Source organism: Prenolepis imparis, unplaced genomic scaffold (assembly GCF_030444845.1).
Source record: "Prenolepis imparis isolate NDT839.2.m4 unplaced genomic scaffold, iyPreImpa1.0 SCAF_5, whole genome shotgun sequence".
NCBI classification, from domain to species: Eukaryota; Metazoa; Arthropoda; class Insecta; order Hymenoptera; family Formicidae; genus Prenolepis; species Prenolepis imparis.
In genome coordinates this window covers 11,863,539-11,886,752 of record NW_028141163.1, presented here as the reverse complement: position 1 = coordinate 11,886,752, position 23,214 = coordinate 11,863,539, and the positions used below count along the sequence as shown (strand labels likewise).

The window sequence follows — 23,214 nt, the reverse complement described above, 5'->3', positions numbered from 1 at the left end:
CCGGCGTATAGGGATTTTTCGGCGTATAGGGATTTTTTGCCGCTATAAAAGTTTCGATTCATAATAAATGTCAATAAATACTTGAATATTCTGTTTGTATTTAGCGAGATTTCTTTTTCCAATTTATGTTCAAACAAGAGGAACAAATATAATATATATATTTGCTCCGTAATTTTATGCGTGTGAAGAAAAAAATACAAATATATATATATATACTATAAAATCGTTAACCTCTTTCTGCAGCTTTTGTTTTACATACATTGAGGTATAATATATTTTTATTTTGTGTGAAAGAACTTATTTGTTTTTATATGCATGTATACTTTTGTATGGTAAAATTAATTATAATTTATAAGTAAAAATGTTTATATACATACTGTCAAAAATAATGTAAAATTTAGTTTTAAATATTTGATATATTAATGATATAAAAAATGTTGCATAAATTCTTATATAATCAATTAATACTAATTAATTAAAATATATTACCATCTTTTCTTACAGAAAACGGTATATTTATACATATATCTTTATTTTTGGAGGAATCTCAAACATTTTGCTACAATGTCTGACAGTAGTGAAAATTCATCAGACACATCTAACAGGAGAAGTCCTAGGGAACGTAAAGATTGTTTGAAACGTGCCTTGGAGCAGACACTAGTTTTACGTAAGAATTTAATTTGCATTATCCATTGTTTTTTTTAACTAGTTAACATAAAACTAATTAATGAATAATTTACAGAGAATGCGATCAATAACTCTACCATAAATAAGCTTAACGAAGCTATAAATGAAGCTGATATTATTGCTAATCAGACGGATATACAAGAGAAAGGTATATACATTATAAAAATTATTTTTGATCCTGCGTATAATATTATATTCTGTGTATATTATATATTCTTTATATGCATATAATATATATTTTACATATCTTACATATGATGTTTCTACATCACACTTTGTGAAAATAATATTACAATTTGTGAAGGATTTCATAATCTTTTGAAAGTAACATAATTTATTTTTTATATTTTCAGTTTTTAATCAGCAGGAAGTAGTTATGGATTCACTAATTATGATATCATCTTCTAAAGTCCTGAAAACTTGCACCGTCTCATTGACAAAGAAAATGAACGACTATGACTATACTGATTTTGCACAAAAGCTGGTACGTTTGCTGAAAAGTACAATTATATGTTTATAATTATTTGCAATGCTCTTATCAAGAGATGTTAATTAATTAATTTGCACTTATTAAGTACATAGTGATATTTCTTGATGAAAAACAAGTCAATAAGTTCTAATCTTATAAAATAATTAAATATATATATGTGTCTATTGTGTGTAATATAGTCCATGCAATCTCTACAGTATATAATAATTAGATATATTTTATTATATATATGTATATTTAGCACTGCAATATTTGCATTATTTAGGTGAAATATGTACAAGGAATGTCAGACAATCCAGAATTACCACCGGAATGGTCGTTTTTAGAGCCAAAAGTAACAAAATTGTTCAAAAGAGTTCCTAATTGCTCTACAATCTTAGGTTTGTTTATAATTATTGGTATTAGGAGTAGAGTTATATACAGAGTAATTGTAATTATTTAAATAGGAAATATTTTTTTCTTAATGATAGAAAAAAAATAGTTAAGGAATAAGTTGAAAAGAATAATATAATAATAATGTTCAGTTTTCTGTAATATTATTTTTTTATTGATACATGCACTTATAATGTGCAATTACATTTTCTTTTTAAATGAAACTATATTTTTTCTTGTATGTTAATTCTCTTATTTTGTATATAAAAATGTGGAGATAGAATTATAAGAAAAAATTAATAATTTATATTACAAAATATATTTTTAAATTTATTGTGACTTATGAAATGTGTAACATCTTGTAGTAAAGTATTATTTCTTAACGATTTAATTAATTACATAGGAAATAAATGAATTTAAAAAATGCATAATTGTAATAAAAATTCAGTATTATAGATATGCAATGACGCATTTGTATAAAAATAATTGTCAATTCTACTCATTATTTTGTGAAAAATTTAACAGATATTTTAAGAAAGAGATATAATATTCTCTATCATATATTTGTCTCAATTATAAGAGAGATTATATTTCCTATTCAATTTACTTTGACTCATTCTGTCTACATATTCAAACATATTTTATTATTTCTTGACGCAGATATTTCCAAAAGTATGCTATTAAGTCATTTTCAAAAGTCCATAGCTATTCAAGAATACAGCCAAATTGATTTTAATTTTTATTTCAGGTACACTGGAGCCTTTAGAAAAGAAAGTTATAGTTAGAAAGAAACCTGAGCAGAGAATAGCGCAGCAAGCTGCAATGATAATGCCTGAGAAACTTGTGCGAGATGTAAATATTAAGGATGAGGACAGCGTAGAGCGAACTGTGAGAAAGATTAGAAAGTTAATCATATCTTATTATAAGGAAAAGCAGAAACCGCTCGACTTTTTCAAATTAATTCTGCCTCCGGACGATTTTGGAAGGACTGTCAGAAATATGCTGTACATATCATTTCTCGTGAAAGATGGAGTAGTGACAGTGAGAAAAGGTATTTTCTTTTTTACGAAAAGAGTACCGCCATTTTTTCTTCTATACTTCTAAAACCTTTATTTTTATTCCAGATGATAATGGAAATCTCGTCGTGCAACCATGTCGCAAGCAAAAAAATTTGCAGAGAAGAGATACTAGAACAGGCATTCAGAACATTATTTCCATAAATATGAAACATTGGACGGTAAGTTAAATTCTTAATTATTCTTGGATTTAACGAATCTCGAATCAAATAAAATTTTAGTTAACGAATATATATATATATATATATATATATATATATATATTTTTTTTATGATTATATGTGTGACTGGAGTTAATACAAGTACTTTTTTGACAGATATTAAAAGAGGTATATAAAACGGAAAAACCAATGATTGATTTTGATGAAGATAAGTAATATTTGATATAGATTAATATATGTTTTTTTTATGAATCTAAGACTGGCGATTTATTTCGTAATTTTTGTATCTCCAGAATATTGTTTCAAATGTATTTTCAGTTACACGTTTTTTTGATTAAAAAAAAGGATAATTCTTGATAGTATTATAATTGTATTACAATAATAATTATAATTATCTACAATAATAGTTTATTATTAATTTATTTAATTACTTTGTCACAATAATAAGTTACAATAACAACTTACAATAATGATTTTGTACTTAATCGTATGTTTTTTCACCTGTTTTTTCTTGATATTTTATTATCTAGATTTATTATTTAGAATGTAATATATCGTGAAAGATTGAAAAATAAAAATAACTTTTATCATAATTGCTTCTGCGTATGAATAACGATTTAATAAATTATTAACTGTTTTTTTGATAAATGTAAATTAATTTATTATTTACCTGAGGATCCCTCGATCATTTAAAATACTACTTTTAAAATTCCTCAAATAATAGTTACGACAACAATCATCATTAATAGATATATCATCATTAATAAGAAAGAAACGAAAGTATCTCTGTTTGAATTGACTTCGATTGATTTTTTGCATATTCCAATAGATTGTTTGCAATTGACCCCAATTGCATAGGGCCAGTCCTAAGCACGTAATCAACATTCAAAGCCAAAGTGTTCACCCAATAAGCATGGCCTTCCAAACTTCTACATAATATATCCTGGAATTGATTTAACATTTTATAAATAAAGTTGTATATTAGCTAATTTTTATTATTGAAATACATACATCCTGTGCTCTCCACACTTTGATAGTCCTATCTTGAGAGGCGGAATAAATAAGACCACTACCACTCCATTTGACCCAAGTCACACTTTTTGTATGACCAGACAAACGCAACAAGTTTGTGCCCTCTTTGTGTCCCAAATTCGTATGTCGCCATCCTTGGATGCTCTAGCTAAATATAGGCATTCTGGATTCTTCTGGATAATAGGGCTCCCAGCATAAGGATGTCACCCACATCTTGCGTCCAATCACAGCTTTTCCTGTATGATAAATATAAAAAAAAATAAATTTTTTCTCTAAGAAACATGAAAAGTTTGACCAATTAAATATAATTTATGTTTACCTATTTGTTTGCCAGTGTGAGGATCCCATAAATAAATTGATCCATATTTGCACGCAGAAGCAAGTTTAGAACCACAGGGTGACCAGGAAATACACAAGACCCAATGTTTATGTTTCTCACAGATATACTGAGGTGTTTGTGTGTGAATATCTCAGAATCTTACTGTTGTATCACCAGAACCACTGGCTAAATGCTTGCCATCCGGTGAAAAAGGAACAAACATAACGGCTTCTTTGTGTCCTCTACAATGAAAAAGTTTATAAAATATTTTGTCACATTTATAAATATACCAATATAACTATGTAAAATTATTATTAACAACCTTCTAAAGACCCGGTACATCTCGTGACAGCTCTGACTTTGAATACCACTTGTGGTTGATACACAATTTCCACAACATCTTCACTAATGTTAAAGTCTTCGCCTACAAATTTCTCCAATGTATCTGTGACCTCTACATTGTTCACATAAAAAGCCAAAGGCAAAGATTCCTCTTGCTGCAGCAGCGCATTGCAAATATCTTTTAATTTATTTACAGTAACATTGACTGGCAACTCTATCAGACCACCAGGTAGAACTTCGCCAGTGTCTGATTTAAAACGAGAAGCAACTATCTTGACTTCAGCATCCTCTGAACTAGTCTCGTTCTCGTCAAGCTTCCTTTTAATCATCTTGACAAAATCAATATAAAAAGAAACTGAAATTATTAATTATTAGATACATAAAGGTTACATGTATTCATATATAATCACACAAAATGCTTTATCTATTATTTCGAAAATAAAACTGGATTATATAAAACTTACGTTCGTGCTTGTAACAAGAATTGTTTTCTTGTTTTATAAATTTATTTTATATATATATTCTAGTTTTAAAATATATACATTTATTTAATATATAAACTCATACTAAAAGCACGTGTTTTTTCCATTTTACAGCTGTCAAATTTGTCCATGGACAATACTTTATGTCGATGGGAAAAAGAGCTAGACGAAGACTCTCTAGGGAATTTTTAAAATCGCGATTATGTTGTCATCTTTTTCTCGATGGCATTGGCGCTTCCTAAATTTCGTGTTCTTAAGTTGTCATCTTTTTCTCGATGGCATCGGCGCTTAAAGTTTTGTGTTGTAATGTTGTCATCTTTTTCTCGATGGGCATCGGCGCTTCTTCAAATTTCGTGTTGTAATGTTGTCATCTTTTTCTCGATGGCTCGGCGCTTCTTCAAATTTCGTGTTCTTAAGTTGTCATCTTTTTCTCGATGGCTCGGCGCTTCTTCAAATTTCGTGTTCTTAAGTTGTCATCTTTTTCTCGATGGGCATCGGCGCTTCTTCAAATTTCGTGTTGTAATGTTGTCATCTTTTTCTCGATGGCTCGGCGCTTCTTCAAATTTCGTGTTCTTAAGTTGTCATCTTTTTCTCGATGGCATCGGCGCTTCTTCAAATTTCGTGTTGTAATGTTGTCATCTTTTTCTCGATATCGGCGTTTCCTCTAGGGAATTTTTAAAATCGCAATTTATGTTGTCATCTTTTTCTCGATCTTATGGCCAGGGAAAAAGAGCTAGACGAAGACTCTCTAGGGAATTTTTAAAATCGCGATTATGTTGTCATCTTTTTCTCGATGGGCATCGGCGCTTCTTCAAATTTCGTGTTGTAATGTTGTCATCTTTTTCTCGATGGCATCGGCGCTTTTTCAAATTTCGTGTTGTAATGTTGTCATCTTTTTCTCGATGGCATCGGCGCTTCTTCAAATTTCATGTTCTTAAGTTGTCATCTTTTTCTCGATGGCTCGGCGCTTCTTCAAATTTCGTGTTGTAATGTTGTCATCTTTTTCTCGATGGCATCGGCGCTTCCTCAAATTTCGTGTTGTAATGTTGTCATCTTTTTCTCGATATCGGCGTTTCCTCTAGGGAATTTTTAAAATCGCAATTTATGTTGTCATCTTTTTCTCGATCTTATGGCCAGGGAAAAAGAGCTAGACGAAGACTCTCTAGGGAATTTTTAAAATCGCGATTTATGTTGTCATCTTTTTCTCGATCTTATAGTTAGGGAAAAAGAGCTAGAGATGGCGCTTTCAGCGCTTCCTAAAATTTCGTGCTCTAATCTAACCTATATAAGATCTGTTCGTTTCATGGACGTAGGAAGATATTTCCTACCTAAGTATATATGAATGAATTTCCTACAAAATAACAAATGTTGATGATTAGAAATACAAGATTTCTCGATTGCTGAATTAAACATATATAAAAATGAATTTGACGGCTGTGAAAATTTTCGGAGGCTCGAGAACTGCGAGATATGCACTGGACAAACGAATCCACGTATTATTCGATGATGCATGGAATATGCAAACAAGATGTAAAAGTAAAATAACGTTGCGCAAGGGTATCGAAACCAATAAATATAAACGATCAGAAGAATTTATTGGAGTGTATGGATATTGCTTATTGGCAAGTAATGTTACAAACATATATTTATCACATATCATTTTTGTTATAAAAATTTATTTATAATTTAAGAATTTATAATTATATATCACAATGATAAAAAGAAAATGGTAATAATTACCAAAATTTGGTGTAACATTTTATTTTGGATAATTTTCTTATGCATTATATTGATGGTATTATAAATCTGCCTAATAAATATAAATTATATTTATAAAATTGCAATATATTAATTTTATAAATATAATGAAGATAACAAGTACAAAACAAGTGAAATTTATCATATTTTTAAATAAAAAATTTTAATTTTTATATTTGTACATGTAATCTCTGTACAGAGTATACCTATTGCTACCTTTGCACTTGGCACATGGCAAATTAAGAGATGGCGATGGAAGCTGGATTTAATAGAAAATCTAAAGCATCGTACTTCCGCAGAGCCAATTGAGCTGCCGATTGAGTAAGAGATTATGATAATTTATATTGTAAGTACTCTCTGTTAATTGCAGACATTTGATAGAAGTGTGTTCTTTCCAGTTTAGATGAATTGAAGGATAAGGAATATTATTGTGCAAAGGTGAAGGGAAGATTTTTGTATGAAAAGGAATTTTTGATGGGGCCTAGAAGTCTGATTCTAGATGGAGAAGCTGTCACTGAAAAAGCCGGTGGAATATTTTCTCACAAATCGAGCACAGGATATTATGTGATCACACCTTTTAAACTGGAAGATCGAGAGTAATTACAATTTGCCTTCATTAATTATTAAAAGATCTTTTTATTCTACTCTATGGAATTAATTAATGATTATTTTAGTTTGACTATCATGGTGAATCGTGGATGGATACCTAGAAGTGATCGTACATCATTTAAAATGGAGAATAAAATTACAGACTCAATGGAAATCATTGGGATTATTAGAAAAACTGAAAAACGACCTCAATTTGTACCTGACAATGCTCCTGCGAAAGGCGTATGGCATTTTAGGTATAAAAGATTGCAATATAGTATTTATCTAATATTTATATATTTAACAATATTGTTGAATTTTTTTAGTGATTTTAGGAAATATAATTTGTATTTTCTTTAATGAAACATTAAAAAAATATATTATTTTTCAGGGATTTAGATGCAATGGCAAAGGTGGCAGAAGCAGAACCTGTGTATATAGAATTATTGTCTAGATATAGTACACCACATGGTCCAGTTGGTGGCCAAACAAGAATAAGTTTAAGAAATGAACATTTTAGTTATATAGTCACTTGGTATGGATTGTTTGCCAGTACAAGCTATATGTGGTTTCGATATTTTGTGCAGAAATTACCTCTCGTTTAGTCACATTTTTTTAGAGAGACAAAGAGAGAAAGAGAGAAAGATTTATTTGAAACATGTAAAAATGTATGAAATGGAGGGAAAGTGTATAAAATATGTATATTATCATGTAATTTAGTTGCTTTTTAATTGCGATTATATATTCTCTATTATATATTTTCCAAATTTTTATTTAAAATAGATATTTTTGAGAGATCTAAAAAAAAAAAGATAAAGCAACATTGTCTTTTGCGATTATAGATTGTAAAACAAATGAGTGCAGAACTGAAAAAGGAAGCATCCAGTTAGCACAAAAGTAATAATATTTTTATATAGACCTAGTTTACATCGTGCACTTGATACGCGTATCAAATAGTAAATAACTAGTACCTTGGTTTAGTTATTGGCTGATCAACTGAAATGCACTACTTGATATGCGTATCAAGTGCTCGATGTAAACTAGGCCATAATATGATATCAAAAGGGCTACTTTTGCTACCTAGATGATTTATAAAATTCTTTATCCCATAAACATAATAACTTTGAGTGTACTTTCCATCTCTTGCAGAAAAGAAAAATCTCTATTGCTCTTTTGCGGAAGAAATGTGGATTTCTTCTTTTATTAATCTTAATTTTATTAATTTTAAAAAGCAATTTAATTAATAAAATAATAATCACGATTACTGTTAACAAAACTCTCAATAATTGTCATAATATACAATATATACTTCCATAAAATCAGCATAAAAATATATACAAAATATGAGAGAAAATATACAACATATAAATTACATTATATACAATATTCTCAATCGAATATTCAATCGAATATAACGATGATAATAACTATAATTTAATAATTGTTTAGAAAAGTAAGAGTAAAGAGGGATTAGCAGAATTGTTGGATTGTGATAAAAATATTAAAACATTTCTTTTACTAACGATGATATAATGATTCTCTCAAATTTTGTGTTAATAAAATTTCGTTATTCTCATTTTTAAAAATCATATTTTAAAATCTTGTTTATAACAGACAATTTACATATTTTATTCTTAACACTTAAATTAAAGACATTAAATAATTATCTTCATATTTAGAACTATTCGGTAAAAATCTATAATCGTGTTTCACAAACTATCTTGTTTAAATGGAATTTTTAAACGATTTTTCGTTTCACTGATATTGAGTTGTGAAAAGCTTTTGCTAAAAAGCCAATAGAATTTTATCACGATTATAACATTTTTGTTCCATTGATGTTCGTTGTAGAAGGATTTATTTTCAATTACGCATTTTGCGATTGTAAAGATGAAGGATATATTCGTATACTTTATTGTCGCGACATGCGATGCTCTTAAATGAATTCAAACGCTTCCATAAAAGCATCACTTTCGTCCATAAGGCTTGGCATAAAAAACGCTCTATATATAAGTATTTCTTCATTTATATGCGAGGTGTCTCGGGGAAAAAGGTGTCTAGAAGAATTTTAATTTCAAAGAGATCACCTTTCTTTTAGCAAAAATTTTACCCGAAAGCTCCTATATTCTTGTTGTAATTTAATTTTTTTTCTAATATGTATTATATATCTTTGATAGGACAATAATGAAGAAAAATATTTGACATTTAATTTTATAGAAAATTAAAGAGAAGAGAAATTTTTTATATTTTTTTGAAAATGTATCTTATATTAAATTCTAAAATTGAAAACCGAAGAAATAAAAAGTATAAAATATATGCAGAAATAGCTTGAATTAAAAAATTGAAAAGCTTTTTGTTACACTTAAAAAATTTTGAGAATAAAGAGCGTGGAAAGATGAAATTTCTTTATTCAACAATTATCTATTATCTATAATATATATGCTTATAATTCTCTACAATTTAATTGTCTCAATCGTATCTCCGATAAAATTCTCGCTTTGGCAACATCATCATCAGCAACACCTTTCTTCGGAGACACCGCATATTCTCTTTTTCTTCTCTGTAAAGCTTTTCTTATATTCGTCTTCTCTAAAAAGCTCGCCTTAAATATATTTACGAAATATGAAATAATAAATTTTCTTAAACGCTATTTCAATTGCACTAATCTCTAGATATTTCTGCTAAAATGTAGTTTACTGCTCGCACATACATTCGTCAGCGAGTTATAGAAGAAGGCAAGTTGTAAACGTTTTATACTCTTATCGATCCCTCGCACACATCCCTATATGTTCTACTTTCGCACTTATATTATTATATAGTATTATTATCAATAGTGATTTCCCACTTTAATATCTGAGAGCCCGAAAATTTTCGGACTCCTTTGTTCACTTACAATTATAGAGACGTTCTCTCCTAAACTTTCATATCTTTCATTCGACAATGAGGAATGAATTTTTCATTTGATATATAATGATGTCCTCGACAAAATGTACATGGAATATGCTTACATGATAATATAATTAGTAGTATAAAAACACACGTGTCTTAGCATTAGCCCTGTTTAAGATGAAGCTGTTAATATCTTCCTGCTCTTGTTGTGATTTGAATGCGCTTGTATATTTATGTAACAAATGATTTTTAAGTCATGAAACTTATATCGGATAGCCGATAGATTGGATACTTAAAATGCGAGAGAAACTGAAAGACGGGATCTGCTTCTTCTTCAATAAAGATCAACGTGAAGATGAACGTGAGCTTCACACGTCAGTTAAGTGAAGCTCAAAATTGGCGGTTTTATTCATTAGCATCGTCCAGTTTGTCGACTGGACGTGATTCTCATCACGTCAAATATTCGTATTCGATGATGAATGAAACTCGGAATCAGTTCAATTATTCCGCTTTCGAACCGTATTCGTAGTCAAGACTTAAGCCGAGCTTAGGGGTTTTATGAGGCACAAAGATTTATAATTATCGAGTTTTCTCGTTTTATTTCCATAAAACGCAAACTAAAGAAGCAAGAATTTTCCGTAGATTGCGCAATCTTGCTTGCCCTTCCATATATCATATCCATTCATTTGGACAGATAAGCAACTTATTATATATACTGTTTTAACTTTTTTAAAACACTTCTATACTTTTAAAATGCATAGAATAATTACAGCTGTTATGCATATTTGAAGTTACGTGCAAAAGCATAACATAAGCACTTTTGAAATAGAGTAATATATGTATATATGATTGTTTTGAGCATATCTCTCGCTAGTTTAATTATTTATACATATAAACAATTGTATATAATGTATATACGCTATATATATATATAGTTTATATGTGTATGTGAATTTATGTGCAACACTCTTTAGAGTGTACTATAGTATAAGTGCGCACACACAAATACAATCAAAACTTGTATCTAAAAACAGAAGCTATAGTATATAATAATATTGTTTATGCTTACATTATAAAAAGGTTTTATAAAATATAAATTAAACCTTATAAAACATGTTTTATAAAAATAAAATAATTATATCAAACATCGTGGTTAAAACTTTTTGTAATTCTTAAAAAGTAGGCTTTCTTCTCGTTTGTACAATTTATTGCACAATCTCTCAATAATAATTTCACGCATGTAAACGACGAGAAGATGAGTTCAACGAGTAGTACGAGCTTTCCTTGAATAGATTCATTTACTTACTTTTATATTTTTATTTTATATTTTTTCGATAACGTGTAAGAGAGAAAGAGATAGAAAAAAGATTGTTGGTTTGATAAATTTTCGTTGTATTTTTCAGACAAAATAAATTTATTTTATTTTATTTATTTTGTGTGCCATCTAAAATGGCATTGTAAAAAGCGATTATTAAAGGCGATCCTGTGCGGAAGGGATAAGAGCAATTTGTGTGCTTCGTATTTACAATCATACAAGCTCGTCTTAAGACTATCTAACATTTATATCCCGGCTATGAATACGATCGCGTCGACAATTTGAATATAAACTGACTACGAATTTTAACGCGTTCCTATGAATTCACTCTCTAAATAATAATACCCTAATATCCATAACATAAACAGCGAAAGAGAACTGAGAATTAACCCCATAATATTAATCGACGTTTGGTGCAATCTGGTCTGATCGTCGATGAAAAAACCTCGTTTTTCGCAAAGCCTGAAGCTGATAAGCGTCTCGAGTGACACAACACTCAGATACTAAATCTGAAGAATTCGCGAGAGCTTCGCCATCTTTTTCTCAAACAGGATAACAATACGATAGGATCCCTAAGTTCTACGAATAATAACTGTTGTACGCTTCAGGTGTGTGTACGCGGGTGTGTGCGTGTCAGTTCGGTGTGTCCTCTCACACGCTCTCGCAGACTCTATTATTCGTTAAGCACGCAGGTACGGACCAGGGCGTCGCAGACGGAATAGGGATCGCAGTTGCTGCTGGGCCTCCTGTCTTCCAAGTAGCCCCTTTTGTCCTCGGCGACACCGCGGGGAATGCGAATGCTGACGTTCCGATTAGCCACGCCGGCGCTGAAATCGTGGATGTTGCTGGTCTCGCATTTCCCGGTCAGTCTGCGCTCGTTGTCCTTTCCCCCGCGCGGATCGTACGCCTGGATGTGTCTGAGATGTTGCTTGCTGAGTTTGTCGATCGCCTTCTCGATCTCGGCGATACCGTTCTCGGCTCGCATCGGCTTCGTCGAGAAGTTAGTATGGGCACCGGCACCGTTCCACGAGCCGTCCACCGGTTTCGGGTCCAGGGTGACGATCACACCGTACTCCTCGGCTACGTGATGCAGAATAAATCGGGCGATCCACAGATCATCCCCGCCACTGATGCCTAAGCACGGTCCTATCTGGATCCATAGTAAAAAGAAACTCTCTTTAAGATGGAGAATCTTTAGAGACATTTTTTTTCCGAAAGTGATATATAAAAGTTAAATTTCTACTGTAAAATCTTACATTAATGTAAGGCTTAATAAATTTTGCACAATATTCTGATGGAAGCCTTAAATTAAATTTCTTCTGTTAGATAAATTTAATCTTCAGTTAAAGAGTGCGGACAGCCCAAAATTTTTCCAACTCGAGATATTGAACTTCATAAAAGTCTTCTAATTATCTTTCATCTAATCATTCAGTCGGAAGAAAAGGATCAATTTTGAATTTACACAATGTGTCTCTCTTATTTTTTTCTCTATTACAATCGATTGCAATTAGCGATTCGAGTATTACCTGGAATTCCCATTGCGAAGGCATCACCTCAGCGTTGGTCCCCGCGATCTTCACGCCGGCATAGAGGCAGGCCCTGTAGTGGGCCTCGACGATTTCACGACCGATCACCTTATCGGCACCGACGCCACAATAATAGGGACCCTGCGGGCCCGGAAAGCCGTTCTTGGGCCAGCCGAGCGGCCTGCCATCGAAGTCCAGGAGAGTGTACTCCTGCTCGATGCCGAACCAGGGATCCTGGTCCTTGACGGATTCCATCGCCTGATTCGCCAGGTACCGCTTGTTCGACTTGGTCGGCGTTTTGTCGCTGTTGTAGGTGTCACAGAGCACGAGCTTATTTTTGCCAAGACGGAATGGATCGTTATAAATGGCTATCGGGTACAGGTATATGTCACTGTTGGCTCCATCAGCCTGGTACGTAGAGCTACCGTCGTACGTCCACGTTGGCAGTTCTGAAATTGATAATCAAAAGATCAAGCGCCTGATATTTCATTAGGAATCGATGATGAATTGTATAATAGCGATCCGAGAAAAAAATCAGTCCATATACAGAGTGTTTTATTTTAATTTTAATTTTTTTTGTTTCAAATGATGTGTATGTATAATCATGTCCTAGAATACTGATCATTCTTCTCCTGAAACACCCTGTATTTATATTTGATTATATGTATATGTATTTTTTTTCCCAGGAAGTTCATTAGAACTTCTTCCTTACATCGATTCTTTTCGGCTAACATATTTGCGGAAAATTTTCTCAGAGTTTCATGATAAATTGTCACTTTTTAATTTGAAGTATTTTAATTTTTAGTTTCTCTCTTTCCCTTTTCAATAAAATAAATTTTCAAATTAAAATTGAAACACATATTGCAAAAGTCTTCAAGTTTTCTAATAAAACACTCGAATCGAATTTCTTCCCAAAAGGTTGACAATTAATTAACGAACGAGATTTTCTCATCCATCACAATTTGTCGTATCATTTCATTCGCTAATGGTTTTTCTTCATTAAGCTTTCATTGAGAATCATCTATTTATAATAAAATTAATATTTGATACATTTAGAGTATATGATCTGCGAATTTGGATTTTATTCTCGAAATAGACATATCTTCAATGAATAATAACATCATACAATAGAATATAATGATATTTGCGTTATACATATTAATACGATAATTAGACTCGATCCTACAAAATCTACAATAATTACTCAAGTTGTTGACTACGAGTTCATTGCTTCCGTATTTTCTATCTTTCTATATAACGTGCGTATTTAATGTGAGATTAGATAACATTATTTTATCACGCGCGAGAAAAACAAACACAGCTAAAGAACATTAAATTTTCTTAAAAATTAAGAAGTTATCTCGATAAGGTAGTTCAAAGACTTCTTATGTTAAACAATCATATATAATTTTTATCAACTTTTGCATGTTGAAAATTTAATTCGTAAATTATTATGTCACATATTATGTTAGGATTTTCAAATCGCATAAAATTAAAGATATAAAAAATGTTTTGACTATATTAACAAATCTATAAAAAAACTAAGGAAATATATTTTTTATTTATACTTACAGAGTTGAGAGATATTAAGAAAAAAATGTAGATTTAAATTTTTGAAAATCATGAAATCTTATTTCAGAAGCTCTTGATAGACTCGCGTTTTCGAACGAAATTAATTCGATATAAGATAGACAAACTTTATTTTACATTTAGCAAATTATATTGATACAAGTCTGACTCACCGGAAGGATGTTTCGGCACAAAGTCCAAGGTCCTAGTTTTACAACGTAATCCTTCGCCAGTACCATCGATCCAGATGTACTTTGCCTGGATCGCATTTTCAGGTTGAGGCAGATCGAGATACTTTTTTAACAGAGTTTTGTCTAACGCCGCATTTGGCGAATCCTTCAAGATGCTGCGCGACATGGTGATGCTGTAACAAAAAAAGAGGACAAATAAAAATGAGAAAATTGTTAACGAATTACAATTTTTTTTTCGTATAAAAAGTGATTCATTTTACTTTTAACAGATAAAAACATATTTGGAAATCATGAGGCTTTAGAAAAAAAAAATATATATTCGACAAAAGTAGGATTTCGAGGAGGCAATAATATCGTGACATAGAATTGCCTTTGATTAGCGTTTTTAAGGACATTTAAATGTCAATCTAATTTTTTAAATGGAACCATCTTAATTTTTTCGATATAAATATAAATCGATCCCTCGCAATATTTGGCATAAAAGTTTGTAAGCGTATAGAATAGCTAAAAAGTAAATAATTTAAGAGGTATATTTTATATTTTAATTTGACAATTTTACATATATCTCGTAAAATATTCATTATTCGATGATTTTATTTCAATATACTTTTATGCAGAAAATACTGAGAGGATTCAATTGGTGTCAAAGAAACACATGGTTATTAAAAAAAAAAGTATGTAATTTGCAACTATATATAGCTGCTAGTAATTACATATATTTTCACAGCGAAGAATCTATATCGAGAGACATATTAATTGTAAAGAAAAAAATAATCATAGAGTACAAAAATACAATTTGCACATATGTTTTTATAATCTGATACTAACAGGATAAAACGTTCGCTTAATTACAAGATGGTGCACTTTTCGTATGATTAAAATAAGTTAATTACATTACTCGCGTGCATATGTTTACGTAACTCTTTTCATCGTGAATGAAAAATGGCATTATAAAAGTCATACACACACATTATATGTATTTATTAAATCGCTATAAAATTACTTTTTCTTCTCTTTTTCTTTGACGTACAAATAATCTATCCCCCCGTCAGAGAGTTTAAGATTTTAATTAATTTAGCACTCTTCCAAGCTAGGAATTGTCCGTCTTCTCACATATTTTCAAGCAGAAGAACCGCGAAAGAGGCAGATCTTGATCGAGACGGTAGCTGATGCTGCATCCGCGAAGTGACACACAGGCAGAGAAGACGAGCTTTCACTGCTAGTGGTACCATGAAAAGATATAGGTGCGTCCGTAGGGCTTCACGCGCGTTACACGCGAGCCATGCGTGCGCCACGCTTTGCTCATCAGCATGTCGCGTGCGTTGGTGTAGGCATTGGCGCCGATGGGATTTTCCTCTCTGATTCTCGTACCGAAAATCTCCCATGCAGAGAGGACCCACTCTCTAAGAACCCCCATTCTCCGTCAAATTTCTAAGCTGCATTTTTCACGATTTAACACATTTCAAACTAATAGCTTACGACCGTTTGAACGAAACATACTGCCTAACTAGAATCAAATCACTCGGTGTTAATCAAATTTATAGAAGGAAAAGAAGATGATGTTCTTCTGACACAAATTTTTCATGATTTTATACATTTCAATCTAATTTATGATCGTTTGAACCGAACATACTAGCCTCACTACTTAATTAACATCACCTGGTGCTAATCAAATTTAAAGAAGAAAAATAAGAAGATGTTTTCTGACACGAATGTCAAATTATTAAATTACATTTTTCATAATTTAATTCACTATCTAATTAACATCACCTAGTGAAATCAAATTCAAAGAAGAAAAAGAAGATGATAAACTTCATCGATTTTGAAGACGGAGATCAAAAGAGACGCAGTTATAGAATCAACTCGATTTCTCGTGCTCTCCTTTAATTTATCAGAAATCAATTTCAATAAAATTAATTGGTATATCTCGTTCAATTTTAAAGAGATATTTATAATTACGATATATAAAAATTGCAATATAAAAACCATACTTGGTATAGAAAAGTGCTCTATGACTGAGAATCAAAAAGTATCTTTTCCAGCAGTAAAATGGTGTTTATTTTAAAAATCGACAAAAATTTTAACAAAACTATTTCGAATTAATTTCAAAGAAATATTTTATCTCTTTTGCAACATATACAAACCGTCTTAATAGAGAAAGATATCTAAGAATCGAGAAAAGAATCTTTTCCATGTGAGACAGAGATTTATAGAATTATACTCTAGATTTATAGAAATCAACGAAATATTTCTTTAAAATTAGAAAAAAATGTTACATTAGAATTTTAATTTTTTCTCAGTAGAATATATAAAAATGATTAAATAAGCTTAGCAATATAAAACTTTTATAAAGAGAGCCTTTGTTGAATTTATTAATAACAATTTTGCATGCTCTTTTTTTTACTTTTTCGAAACTTTAAAAAAAAACATGACTGTGCGTGATTATAATTATAATATTACTAATATTGTTACTTGCTGTATATATTTGTTGCAATCAAGGCCACATCACATCGAGAGTGAAACAGGCACAATTTTCGGCAACATTCAACTTTCGCTTCGGCTTTCAATGTCGCTCTGTCTCCTCCGACAATTATATAAGTCACATTGTGTGTTAATCGCGATCGAATGCTATTTTTCTTCAGATACATTATCTCTGAGATTTATAGATAAGGTATACAATACCATAAAAATTGTTTTTAACAGATATCATTCTATAATTGATTAATTTTTTCGCCATTATCTGTTCAATCATTTTAATCTCAAAGAAAGAATTGTATATACTGAAATTTAGAATGCAATAATTTTAATAATAAATCTTTTAGTAAAATTTGGAGTAAATTTTGGCGGAAAAATTACGGAATCTTTCCTTAAAATTGATATACATATACATTTTTTCGAGTTGTAAACGACTAAAAATAAATGATTTTCAGTAAATAATATAAATGGTAATATATAATTCTATTTTATATATAATTACAATTACAAAGTATTGCTCATTCATTTAATTTTAAACAAATTTTATCAGAGCTTAGTAGTTTAAGAATTAGTATGATGTAATTAAAAATACATTAAAAATTGAGTTTTCCGCAATATTAATAATATGGTTAATATTAGAGAGATCTAATTTTCAATTATGTTTTATAGACTAATTTATTTGACCTTCGGAGAGAGCCCAAATATATCGCCTCGAGAATTAGTAGTGTAAATCGAAAGATATTTGTTCATCTCACTACGAAATTACATAATTGATGCTGCCACGTTCATGTTTGGATTTTGCAAAGGCGGTTGCGATAACTTTTAATCGTCATTCTAGGCGTGATGGAATGAAATTTCAGAAAGATTGTATACAAGAGTAATCTCTTGCGGAATTAGAAGAAAAATTAAAGGTTTCCTGCATTTTCAATTTCCGGAAACAAAAAATTAATCGCGAAAAATATTTATAATTAATATATAAAAAATAAATAATATGTAATATATAAAAATAATATATATAAAGAATAATATTGTATATAAATAATATATATAAAAAATATATGAATAAAATATATATAAAGAATAAATAATTAAATATATTTAAAAAATTCCTGACAATTTCCTGTATTACTTTATCCTGTTCGAGTTTATATTATAAGATATCTTGTATACATCATGCAAAACTTCCAGACGATCGAGAAAAATCGAACAGCGTAATCGAAATGTTATCTTCGGTCACGTGCGAGCATTTTTTTATTTAATACACACGCATACCGAAGAGATAATTATATGCTTGATCCGCTTTTATCGCAATTCCGAGACGATTCAGCAGTTTGAGAAGGCAATTAAAAGTTTGGCGAAGTCTACACTTTTTTCGAGTTAGTTTTGATGATAAATATTAATGTTAAAAATTATCATTTATCCCTTGTTAAGATGATTTTCACATCGCAACTTATGCAACTTTTCGTATTAATTACCATATTAATTTTCAAAAGAAATGGAAATTGCGAAAAATCTTTTTTCAGAAATCATATCAAAACATGTGATTATATGTTTTGATATGTATGGTTTGATAAAGTAACGATTTATTTTATACAAATGTTTACGTTTTACGTGATAAGATGTAAAGCGAAATATAATATTTTTTGTGTTGTTAATTTATATTAATCATATATACATATATATATATAATTTTATAATTAATTTTTTATTATTTATTTTATATATTATTATAAAATATAATATATGTATAATATTAAAAATATTAATATTATGTTTTAATTATATATAATATTTTATATAATATACTGTATTTATACATGTATATATTTTATTAAACACATTTCAATTTCTATTGTCGAATGAAAATATAACATAATACAGCTCTGTAAATAAAACTTTCACAAAACCCAGTCAATTTTTATCTCCTCGTTTTAATAATAGTTTTCTTTTGTTCTCAAAGTGATTCATATTCTCTCATTTTGGGAATTTTGGGATTTGCGATGCTCGGAGAATAAAGACTCCGCAGGATGAAAATAAATGCGGAGGTTAATGCACTTCCTGTTGAACTCGTGTGGATATATAGTATATAGTAGCAAATACGACCTTTGTTCAATTCGAGTCCGTTGTTTTACCATAAACGGCCAATAACATATCAGTACATGCATATCAGTATGTCTAATGTCTATCATGTCTGGACTCGTGGATGGAAAGTGATAAAAAAATGAAATCATACTTTCTGTCCATGTATTGTATTCATTTTAGCGTTTTATATATCGTGTGCATGCGATTTAAATATCTTTTCATGTTTTCAGTCTTATAAAATTAAAATAATAATTAAGAAACTAAAATAATAATTAAAATTAAAAAATTAAAATAATATATAAAATTAAAATAAAGAAATCTTTCTAACATGTTAAAAGTTTAAGAATATTTTGTATATATATATATATATATTGTTAAGAGCAAGTATAAAATATATATGCTGGAAAAGGATCCTCGGATATTATCTTAAAATTTTGATGATGTTCTTCAATTTTATTATCCTCGTTTCCTTTGATAAAATAATATTTAATATAGAATATAAATCGTAAATATATTTATCAAACTTCGAAAAATCGAAAATATATCTTTATATACATTGAGAATATATATTGATTATAATTAGAGAGTAGAGAATGTTTATTATTAATATTTATATAATATGTTTATTATTTATTTGTATATATTTTACATATTATATTTATTTTATATAATACATTTATTATATTTATTAAGATATTTTATATATTACATAATATATTTATTTTATATTAATATTTTATATTGATATACATATTACTTATTTATGTACATATTTATTATTTTGTACAATAGAAAATTTTTGCAATTTCTTGCAAAACTCATTCGCGTATAAAATAAATACAATTCGGCGGATTAAGACGTCCGCCCTTTTGTAGTTAAACTTTTATGTAGCTCGCATTACGTATTCCACGCACTTGAATGATGATGATGGTAATAAGGTCACGCGAGATTAAACGTATAATTTACCAGTTTCTATAACAGGTTAATCGCTGTTTATAGAAAGTATTTGGGGCAAACAGGTGGATTTCGAAATAATTTTATAAATATATATAAATTTTATATACGTATATATATAAAATTATTTATAATAATGAGAAAAGAGGTGACAAGTCTACTTTATGATAATATTATTGACACTCTATATATAACATGCTTTTGAGATTAAACTTGAACGCGCTTTATTCAGCTAATAAGAAAAAATATTTAAAAAATTTCTTTTTTCATCTGTTCCTATATTATAATAATATATAATTTTTAATACTGATTGTGCAATTAATTTTTTTATTTTATTTGCATCCTCTCTCTTTGTTATAATTCTTTTTAATTCCTGATTCTTTGTGATTTACTTGCTTCTACGTCTCATCAGTATTCCATTCAATCTTTGTCAAAGGAAGTTGATATTCGAAGCCCTTCTCCTATGACGTAAAAATTCCATCGCGTAAAAAGCAAACAATCGAACAGCCGTCACAGCACAAAAAAGCTCGTACTGAGTGAGAACGCACGTGATTTATTCGAAATTTAATGCTACCAGTTGTGAGGAACACATATTCGTTTCGAGACTTTGGCATTTAAATATCAACGCGAGAAAATTATTCGAAAAATTCCGTAATTCCCTGTTAGACGAGTACCATCATATCATTCAAATCAGGTGATTCTTTTTTTTTTTAACGAATGCATAATACATAATCCGGTAACACTATGACCATTTCGAAATTTTAAATCGTTCTAAAAAGATGTTAAATCGTTCTAAAAATAGTAAATTCTTATCGCGATAAACCGTATAGACGAGAAAGCAAGATTATAAATAATTCGGACACGTGTTATATATAAATAGTTTCAACGAGACCTTTTTTCAAAGCTGTATATATTTCAAATCAATATATTTAGACGTTCATATGGAGTTTCGCTGGAAATATCTCGCGTATACATATCTTTTTTTTTCGAAACACTGAAAATATTCAGAAGTCAGACTTTTGATATAATAGTACTTCTCCGAAAAAATATGTATTATTTATCAATTTTGAGCGAATGATTTATCAATTTCGTTTATTATAATAAATTATTGTATTTAATTTAAATTAGTTATTCAAAAATCGGAATGCTAATTTATTTATTCTCACATTTATTATTTTTATCCTCGCGTTGTTCTCTTTACTCTGGAATTATTTTATATATATATATATATATATATATATATATATATATATATATCAAAGGAAAAAAAGAGGTCTTATTGATGTAATACAAACTAAGACTGTCAATATTTTCATCTGTCTCTGTTACTTAAGTAAATACCGAGTATTATTCAGAGATATCAAATCCATATCGATATAGCACACGTACTAATAAAATCTGCATAACTTTAACTCGCGTAACTTATTAATTTTTGCGAGTAACAGGTGTTCCTACAGATGTGAAGTGTACTCCACATTTTATCTCCACAAATTTTTTACATCAATTTTTAAACATCAATGAAATCCAATCATGCTAATTTCAAATTTCATTATTAAAAAAAATTAATTTTAAAACCGAAAAAGAAATAAAATAAATCTCGTTCAACCTTTGCAAAGAAGAAGACAATTTTTAATTCGTGTGTGTGTGTGTGTGTGTTGTATAATAAAAGTTTTATTAAATTTATACAATGATTTCTAAAATTGAAAAATTAACGCTAATTTTTGAACAGGTCCAGTCTTTCCAATTTTTGCAATTCTTTTTTTCCTTGTAAAATATACAAATGTACGCTCGTTACATCTTAATCAAACGCAAATTGCACGGCTGTAAACTAACGAGAATGTAGGCTAGTATAGCTTAAATAAAGTTAATTAAAAATCAAGAAAGAATTTAAGAAAGAGAAAGAGAGAGAGCGAGAGAGACTTAAATTTAAAGTCAATTAAAAATTAATTGAAAACTTAATGAGGTTTCTCCTGTTCGTTCCTATCAAAACCCATCGGCTTTACCAACCTAAAACACCTGCTGACGGTGATCCATGACTTTTCCTCGGTCATTTTCGCGACGCGCAGGAGCTTCGGCCCGCAAATCCTGACGAGGATGTTGGTGCTCATCTTGATCGGAATTTCGTCGTCGAGATGAGAAGTACGCGAGAGAGATCTCGATCGATCCTCGCTTCTCTCTTTTCGAGAGAGGAACGTACGAACGCCGAAGAGGCGGGGGGAGGGTGAAGGGAAGAAGCCGTGAGAAAAAAAAAGAAGAGGAACCAGGACAGCACCGAGAGATGAGAAAGAGTACGAAGGAGCAACGCACCCTGAGGACTGGTCGTCAAGGAACGAGAGTGGTACCATTTATATGGCCGCCCCTCCCCAAATGCTGTCGGCACCTCAGGAGGCTCGACCGAGTTCAACTCGTTATGTCTCTTTCGTTTCTCTCTCTTTCGGCGACGATACGTGCGAAAGATGTTACACACGTTTGCGATATATGTATAAACAAACTGGACCTAACTTCTTAACCCGTCCCAGGTCGCCTACCTGCCTATCGAACGACGGTAAATTTCACCACGTGTTATTACAGGGTGATTCATATTTTAATTTTAATTGCCAAGTATTTTTGGAAATGACGGAGGATATTAAAGAAAAAATGTATAGATCAAAAGTTGTAGGGTTTCGAAAGGGATGTAATATCGTGACCTAGAATTGCCCTTAGTGTCTTTCAGGTCGATGATTTTACCTCAATACTTTTATGCACAAAATAATGAAAGAAATCAATTCGTATAAAGAAAACACACATAGTTATTTTTAAGAAAAAAATAAGAAATTATTACAAATTACAATTATTTTTTCTGAAAAACAACTGTTTTCTTGATACCAATTGATTCCTCTCATTATTTTGCATAAAAGTATTAATATTCA

General features: G+C 30.1%; 3 protein-coding genes and 1 pseudogene across 9 annotated transcripts in view; 2 read left to right on the top strand and 2 right to left on the bottom strand.

Annotated features, from left to right (window-relative positions):
* The first annotated feature begins 55 nt into the window (after window positions 1-55).
* On the top strand, window positions 56-3,223 carry Nse4 (SMC5-SMC6 complex kleisin component Non-SMC element 1). The gene is made up of 8 exons (XM_083039059.1): window positions 56-265; window positions 505-667; window positions 743-835; window positions 1,041-1,171; window positions 1,443-1,557; window positions 2,298-2,600; window positions 2,674-2,786; window positions 2,943-3,223. Exons 2-8 carry the CDS (start codon window positions 565-567, stop codon window positions 3,000-3,002), a joined length of 918 nt encoding a protein of 305 aa, XP_082895185.1. The 5' UTR covers window positions 56-265; window positions 505-564; the 3' UTR covers window positions 3,003-3,223.
* A 3-nt stretch (window positions 3,224-3,226) lies between these two features.
* Window positions 3,227-5,090, bottom strand: LOC145936659 (notchless protein homolog 1-like; annotated as a pseudogene). The gene is made up of 5 exons (XR_014425425.1): window positions 4,944-5,090; window positions 4,460-4,834; window positions 4,138-4,377; window positions 3,798-4,054; window positions 3,227-3,729 (listed from the first exon to the last, which is right to left on the bottom strand). The product of XR_014425425.1 is annotated as a notchless protein homolog 1-like (transcript).
* Window positions 5,091-6,252: 1,162 nt separating this feature from the next.
* Window positions 6,253-8,728, top strand: Surf1 (surfeit locus protein 1). 2 transcript variants are annotated; one of them, XM_083039060.1, is made up of 5 exons: window positions 6,253-6,583; window positions 6,919-7,040; window positions 7,118-7,315; window positions 7,394-7,564; window positions 7,699-8,721. In XM_083039060.1, exons 1-5 carry the CDS (start codon window positions 6,383-6,385, stop codon window positions 7,910-7,912), a joined length of 906 nt encoding a protein of 301 aa, XP_082895186.1. In that variant the 5' UTR covers window positions 6,253-6,382; the 3' UTR covers window positions 7,913-8,721. The 2 variants fall into 2 exon arrangements, with proteins under 2 accessions (XP_082895186.1, XP_082895187.1); XM_083039061.1 differs by having other exon boundaries at window positions 6,425-6,587; window positions 7,699-8,728.
* A 2,612-nt stretch (window positions 8,729-11,340) lies between these two features.
* Window positions 11,341-23,214, bottom strand: part of Gs2 (glutamine synthetase 2) — a 31,869-nt gene continuing 19,995 nt past the window's right edge. For 2 of the 5 annotated variants that reach the window (XM_083039049.1, XM_083039050.1), the window contains exons 2-4: window positions 14,777-14,967; window positions 13,035-13,483; window positions 11,341-12,658 (exon numbers count right to left, since the gene is read on the bottom strand). In XM_083039049.1, coding sequence (XP_082895175.1) covers window positions 12,182-12,658; window positions 13,035-13,483; window positions 14,777-14,960 — 1,110 coding nt within the window. In that variant the 5' untranslated portion in view covers window positions 14,961-14,967 and the 3' untranslated portion in view covers window positions 11,341-12,181. Of the gene's footprint in view, window positions 12,659-13,034; window positions 13,484-14,776; window positions 14,968-15,797; window positions 15,911-17,270; window positions 17,373-22,312; window positions 22,571-23,214 lie in introns of those variants that run through there. The other 3 variants (XM_083039048.1, XM_083039052.1, XM_083039051.1) reach the window with 3 other exon arrangements.